General features: G+C 47.0%; 1 protein-coding gene across 7 annotated transcripts in view; it reads right to left on the bottom strand.

Annotated features, from left to right (window-relative positions):
* The window catches only part of GALNT11 (polypeptide N-acetylgalactosaminyltransferase 11), a 62,263-nt gene extending 58,440 nt beyond the window's left edge, over positions 1-3,823 (bottom strand). Inside the window, exons 1-2 of one of the 7 annotated variants that reach the window (XM_053262428.1) lie at positions 3,604-3,823; positions 2,540-2,663 (exon numbers count right to left, since the gene is read on the bottom strand). In XM_053262428.1, the coding sequence (XP_053118403.1) occupies positions 2,540-2,663; positions 3,604-3,658 (179 nt within the window). In that variant the 5' untranslated portion in view covers positions 3,659-3,823. Of the gene's footprint in view, positions 1-2,539; positions 2,664-3,585 lie in introns of those variants that run through there. The other 6 variants (XM_053262427.1, XM_053262430.1, XM_053262429.1 and 3 more) reach the window with 6 other exon arrangements.
* Positions 3,824-7,595: the final 3,772 nt, after the last annotated feature.

Consider the following 7,595-nt stretch of genomic DNA (forward strand, 5'->3'; position numbering starts at 1 on the left):
TACTACCCTCCACAGCAATGTTTTCTCACACCAGCCTCAATTGTCTGTATGCAACAATCACTATCCAAAGATAATAAAAAGCACAATATATTAATATCACTTGTGCTGCCAACACATTCAAAGAATATAATGCATTGCCCTCAATCTCATGCAAGTTAGGGATATGCTGTGATCTCAATTTCACACATTTCATCCACACATCAACAATAAAACTAAGGCAACTCCATAGTTTTCACATTCAGTTAGTACCCAATCACATGCCAGTTCTTCTCAGGATGGAATATAGCATTTCATAACCTGATCCCTATGGTAGATAGCAATTAGGAAATTTTCTGCACAACCAGTCACCAGCATGGTTACTGCAGTAATAATGAAATTCCTATTCAAGTCAGCTGCCTGTTCCACAACACCTTGTGCCAAGGAAAAGGCAAGAATTGTTGAAACAAACAAATCTAAGTCACATGGGACTTAGGGAGCTATTCTGTTTTCTACAAATCATACTGTTGCTGTCCTATCGTTTAAGAGTTAGGGTAGGTATATAATATGAGGGCAGTTGTAAAACACTTTTCACTATGATTTAGACTTGAGATTTACACAATACAGAAGGACCTCACTATTCTCGGGTCCAGCACTCATGGTTTCGCATATCCACGGTCAGGTAATTAGCACCCAACCTTGGTATATGAGGACAAAAAATGGAGAAAAAAGGGTTAAAAGGGTTGGGGATGGCTAGAAATGGCCTCAGAGGTCATTTCCGGCAGCCACTTTGACTGCGGGAGAGATCAAGAGTCATTTTATGGCTCAAACTGGAGACAGAAAATGTGATTTTGGGGCCATTATGGACCCTGTGGGCAAGGATGCAGCACAGGAGGATATGGTAGGGCACCTTGAGGGGCCATTTGGGGGTGACTGTGCAGAGGAAACAGGGCAAAACCTGCCATTTTGGGCCAATTTTTGGCATTCGAAAACCTAACACACACACACCCCATTCCCATTTCCCTAAAACCCCATTATTCACGGATTCGCTATCTGTGGGGGGGCCCCCATGGAATGGAACCCCTGTGAATAACAGGGTTCTCCTTATGAGAAAGAGGACCGAATGACCATTTGAATTAGTACACTGAATCTTTTCTGTAGGCAAAAATATGCTAACCCCAGATGCTACACAAAACCTTTCCAACAAAGTCTCAATAGTTTGCTTGTAAAAAACAATTTAAATATTGCCATGGATTTTTTAACATGTGAAAACTCATTTCAAACAGTTATTTACAGTTTGGGGGGAAATCATTTGTACCTTTGTAAAAGGTGGTTCTAATTTCCTGAAGGAACTTATGTGGTTGTTATAAAGTCTGATGCTGGTGATTAGGCTTGATATTCTGCTGCTAACACTGCAGATATCGCATGGTCTTTGTTTTGGTTTTTTGTGGGGGGAATGAATTGGTAGGGGGATTATATTTTGTATTATTGATGCATGGTATCTCAATGGGAAACACCTATATCAGGCAGCAGTGATACAGGAAGATGCTGAAAGGCATCATATACTGCACAGGAGATGGCCATGGTAAACCCCACCTGTATTCTACCAAAGTCAACAACAGGGCTCTATGTTCGCCAGGAGTCGACACTGACTGGACAGCAAATTTTACCTTTACCTCTATCGCAATATATTCAGAATTTGTGCACCTGTAACCAAATGAACTAATAAACAGTTAACTGAAGTTGTATGCAGTTTTAAACATCAGAGAAAGCCAAAACAAGAACAGTATTTGGCAAAGGTTGGGGATGGGGCACAGAAACCTGCCTTACAAAAGGTCCTGGGCCACAACAAGAGAGCTAAACTCAATGGGTAGTATTGTGATAATACTACCCATTGTGATAACACTACCCAACATAGAATAAATTTGCTTGTAGAGTCATTACTTCCTATTTACATAAATTTCTTCTTTTCCACATTCCACTTTCCACACTCCATTGTTACCAAGGAAGATAGGTGGTTGCTCACAACCAGCTATTTCTTTTTGCAACAACAGATCTAGTAAAATGTGCACCCCGATCCTAAGAAAGTTTATTTAGAAATAAATCCACTGATTTCAGTGGACCACACACCAAAAGTATGAATAAGACTGCAGCCTTTGAGCAGCTTTTCATTAAAGTTGGTCTACAATGCAAATATAAATCCCACAAGAGCTGTTATATACAATTTCTACAACTACGACAAATATTTATATACTGCTTTTCAACCAAAGTTCCCAGGGCTGTAAACATAGATATAAATAAATAAATAAAATAGCTCCCTGCCCTCCAAAGGCTCACAATCTCTCTTCCACACTCTGTTTAAAAGCATTCACACATGACATAATTTACACAAGAGAACACTCAAAAGCACTTTTTAAATTATCTTGTGTAAAACATTGTGCTATCTGGCTGCAGAAATCTGTAAGCAGCTGGTTCAATCTACAAGTTCAAGCAGTTCAATTCCAGCTTTGGCATATCTATAACGAGAGAAGAAAAGACTAAGGGTTTAAAAAAAAACACCCACCTAAAACCCCACAAATACCAATCTTGATTGTGCAATACAAAAGGGGCATCCAATCTAGTGAGCCTGAATAGACACCTCTGGCACTGCAGCAGCAAGATGAGGAAAGGATGGGTGGGAGAGGCGTCTGCAAAAAAATAAATTACTTATATTGACTTGTCTAACATTTTGTAGTTTTTCATAGACAGTAAGACTAGTCCATCATTTTGTCAAAAAGAAATGAAATAGTTCTCCTCTCTTCCTTTGATTTAGCCCGCTTGCAATATTTAGATTACAAACTTTTCCGTGGAGCCTTTTTGCAGATCCTTTCGCAGCTAAACTTAAGCACGTGTAACGGCAGCAATCGCATCTCCTGTTCCTGTTTACGGCACCCGCCCCCATTTCCCCCCCCCTTCCTCTCGCCACATCCACAGTCTCCCTTCTTCCGAAGCCAGTGGATAATACCAGCCCCCGTGCCTCCCTTTTTCTAGATTGCAAGCTCCTCGGGGCAGCTATTCCCTCCTCCTCCTCTGGCCAGTATAGCCCCCCCACCCCCACCATCTCTTCGGCGCGGGGTCTGTTTCTTCTTGCTTAGGCTACTCTCTACATCTTCGCACAAACTGCTGACACGCCATTCAGGAGGACCACCACCAGGCAGCCATGCACCAGCCTGCCTGCAGAGCGCCTGGGACCGAAGCATAGCCTGGCGAGCCGAGGCCGCAAGCCGGCGCGCGTTGACCCACTGAAGGCAGCGGGGCTTCTTGCTTCAGAGCAAACGCGCCTAGGAGGAGGAGGAGGAGGGCAGCAGAGGGAGCGCGTGGCACGGGTGGTGGTGGCGGCCGCGGGGAAGCGACGTGCCCCGCTGGCTGCCTCAGGAGGAGCCCCCGCTCCCTTCCTCCCTCGGGCAGGCCCGACCCCCCAGCTGCTGCTGCTGCTGCGGAGGGGAGGGGGGGCGCACCACGAAAGGTCCGCCTCTGCTCGCCCGGCCGAGGAGGGAGCGCGGCGGCCACCGGCAGCCTCCCCTGCTTGCTGGTCGCTCGCCGCCGCCGGTCTCTCTCAGTCAGACTCACCCGCGTAGCGGAGCTTACCCGGCGCGACAGGAGGAGGGCCGCAGGGCTCAGAAGCCGGCGGCAGCACGACCATCCTCCTCCCCTGAAGCAGAAGAGGCGACGCGGCAGCTGAGCCGCCCGCCCCGTGAGGGAAAAAGCCGCAGCGCGCGCGCGCGACCAAGGCACAGACCGAGCAGGGGGCGAGGGGGAAGCAGCAGCCTGGTCGCCAGCCTCCTCGCCGCGGCCCTTGAGTGGGCGCAACGGGCCACGTGACCAACGCACCCACGCGCCAACTCGGCTTTCCTCGTCCCCCTGCTCTTTGCCGTGAGCGCGCCCGCAGAGACGGTCGCGCTCGCCATGACACCAGAGGCGCAGCTCTTGCCTCTCTTCGCCCCGATGCGGTCTGGCTCTTGCTTCCTCGCTGCAGCCTGCAGGAGAGGCGGGCAGGCAAGGTAGAAGACGGAAGACAGGAGGCATTATATTTGACTTAAACCAGGACTCTAGATCTGCCCCTGGGACGTGTGCAGTAATAATATAGAAATCCAGTTAATCTGTCTTTTATGTAGTTCATTACGGCTTCTTTAAAAGTAAGTCATATGCTCTAGTCAGAGTGTAGTGGGGCGGGGCCTCTGTGCGGGTGGAGCCCCAAAGTTTTTCTTCACTGATTAATTAAACCAAAAAATTAAATGTTGCAGGCAGCCTTCATATACTGCACTATTTTCCTTTTATTTCTTGACTCACCAGGTCCTCTGTACAGCTGTATCAGCCAAAATGACTCCTAGGACTAACAGAGTTCTGCTGTCCTCATAGTTCTTTGCTTGATAAACCCTGCTAACTTGGCAAAGAGGCACCTTTTAACGTGGTGATTCTCTTTACTGAGCAGGGGGAGAGTAACTGGCCCTATCCACCCCAGCACAGTATTTCCAGTGACTGTTGCTGGTGTCTATCTCATGTTTCTTTTTAGATTGTGAGCCTTTTGGGGACAGAGATCCATCTTAATTATTTGTTATTTCTCTGTGTAAACCGCCCTGAGCCATTTTTGGAAGGACGGTATAGAAACTGAATGAATGAATGAATGATATGCCCCAAGCACACAGCCCACCCATTGATGCAAAGCTGTACAAAGTATACTAGCCAAGTCATCATCATCATCAATCATCAATTTTATTACAGCCATTGGCCAGCAGAAATAGAAATAACAAACATATACTAGCCAAGTCAAAAATGCAGGAAGAAAACCCAAAAACCAAGTGTCAAAAAGATTATTATTGGCTGGAGGAGATTTTGATGGCTGAATAGGGAGCTCAAGGTTGCCCTTCCTTCCTTCACTTGAGCGTTGTTTTCTTTAAGTCAGTGTTACTGTCTGCCAAGCTTGCACTTTAAAAAAGAAAAATAGCCATCCTCCCCAGCTTTGAACAGCTAGATTTTTTGTTGTTGTTGTTACATTTATATCCCGCTCTTCCTCCAAGGAGCCCAGAGCGGTGTACTACATACTTGAGTTTCTCCTTCACAACAACCCTGCAAAGTAGGTTAGGCTGAGAGAGAAGTGACTGACCCAGAGTCACCCAGCTAGTTTCATGGCTCAATGGGGATTTGAACTCGGGTCTCCCCAGTCCTAGTCCAGCACTCTAACCACTACACCACGCTGGCTCTCTTCATGTTGTTTCTCTCATGTGCTCTGCTTTCCCAAGTGTAAGGAAATTCCAGGTGCATAAGAACATAAAATCCAGCCCTGCTGGATCAGGTCCAAGGCCTGTCTGGTCCAGCATCCTGTTTCACGCAGTGACCCACCAGGTACCTCTGAGAAGCATACAGGCAAGAGTTGAGGGCATGCCCTCTCTTGCTGTTGCTCCCCTGCAATTGGTACTTAGAGGCATTGGAACTCTTGAGGCTGGAGGTAGCCTATAGCTACCAACTAGTAGCCACTGATAGACCTATCCTCTATGAATTTGTCAAGCCCCTTTAAAAGCCATCCAAGCTAGTGGCCATCACCGCATCCCATGGCAGAAAATTCCATAGATTAATTACGTGCCCTGTGAAAGAGTACTTCCTTTTGTTGGTCCTAAATTTCCGGGCTTCAGTTTCATGGGATAACCCCTGGTTCTAGTGTTGAGAGAGGGAGAAAGTTTCTCTGTGTCCACTCTCTCTACTCCATGCGTAATTTCATACACCTCTATCATGTCTCCCCGTAGTCACCTCTTCCAAACTAAAAAGGCCCAGTTCTACAATATCTTTCTGAAGATATGGTAACCAGAACTGTACGCAGTACTCCAAACATGGCCACACCACAGATTTGTATAAGGGCATTATAATTTTAATGTTTTTACCTTAAGAAGCAAGCAAGCAGGTCCTTACCTGCTCTGCTGCTGCCCTACTGCTTTTCCGGGTATGGTGCTCACTCTAGCAAAGGCCGCTGCAGCACTGTTCCCTGCAGCCTGAATGCACAGCGTCAGCACGCACGGCTGCCGTGCATGCGCAGTGGCCATATGCGTGGCCAGCAACACCATGCTGATGACGCAAATGGCCACCATGCATGCATGGCAGCTATGTGCGTGCTGACCCTGTACTCACAGGCTGCAGGGAACAGTGCCACAACAGCATGCTGACCACACAATTGGCTGGCCGCCGCGCTTGCTCAGCAGACGTGTGTGTGCCTGCACTGCACACGCAGGCTGCAGGGAAGAGCACTGCAGTCACCAGAGCCTTTGCTAGAGCGAGCGCAGCACCCAGGAAAGGAGCAGGGCAGCAGCTGAGCAGGTAAGGACCTGCTTGCCTGCTTCTTAAGGGAACCGCTCTCCACCCATGCCTGTACGAGCCCTAGATCCAGGCTGTGTTTCTTTTTCCAGTCTCCACTACCTCTTTTTTCAGCCTAGCTGGACTAGGATCAACTCATATAAAAAGTTCTGTTACAACTTTGAATAAGTCATATGTTGGCAATACAATGCATATGTTAACTCCAAACTCTCAACAAAAAGACCTTTTTATTGCGCACACAAAGAAAAACTATATGTTGGTAAACATATAAATATAATGTCTGCTACAACTGTCTTACCCATTTACGGCTTTCTGTTGATCTCTCTAAGCAGACATCCACCCCACTCTCCAGACTGTTTAGCAATATTCATATCTGCTGTTAGGAATTTGGGCTTCTCACTCCTCACTTCTGTATTCTTGGTGAGACTGTTAAACTAGACTATTTAGCAGTAAAACTGAAACTTGAGCTACTGGCTATTGTGTCATATATTTCTGGCCAGCATCTTCCATCGAGTGAGCTTGTGACAGTAACTTAACGTGAAATTTTTTTAAATAACTTCTCGACTGCCTTGTGCAAATCTGCCAGCAGGGGGAAGCACTGTTTCAAAACAAAAATCTAACTTTGTCTGGCATCATTCCAGTTTTATGCAAGAAAACTGGGAGGGGGGATTTAAAAAAAGAAAAGGGGGAGTGGGGTATGTGAGGAGATCCTTTGGAGTGACAAAACGGGAACTGGGGCAGGGAGAGCGAAAGGGAATCCTGTGGGGAGCCAGGCAGGGGGAAAGACAGGAACTGGGGCGCCTCCAGAGAAATAAATAATTAGGAGGGAAGAGGCAGAGGGGAGGTGAACGCTCCTCCAATGAGGGCTGTGGGATTGCACAGAAGTAAATGAATCATGATTCAGTTCAATGGGCTTCCTTTTAAGTCAGTGACTGTTCTCTCTCCCTGCCCTTTGCCTTGTAGTAAGCAAGTGGGATTGCACAGAAGTAAATGATTTAGTTCAATGGGCTTCCTCTTCAGTAAAAAGTGTATGAGAAAGGGTTGGATTCAGCAATTTGCTGTTACTCTCCCCTCCCCCTCTGTGTTGACAAGCTCAAGTTATATTGGAAGGAGGGAGGTGTGGAGTTTGGGATCTGTGGGGAGGAAAGGAGGGAAAAGCCAAGATTTCTCCCTGCCTGTTTCTCTCCCCATAGCGGCGAGGGGGCGGAGGAAGCAAGCATGGGCCGGCGGGGAGGGGAGAGAACTGTCCATACTGCAACATGCTACAATGCATAAAA

Source organism: Hemicordylus capensis, chromosome 6 (assembly GCF_027244095.1).
Source record: "Hemicordylus capensis ecotype Gifberg chromosome 6, rHemCap1.1.pri, whole genome shotgun sequence".
In the NCBI taxonomy this organism is placed as follows: domain Eukaryota; kingdom Metazoa; phylum Chordata; class Lepidosauria; order Squamata; family Cordylidae; genus Hemicordylus; species Hemicordylus capensis.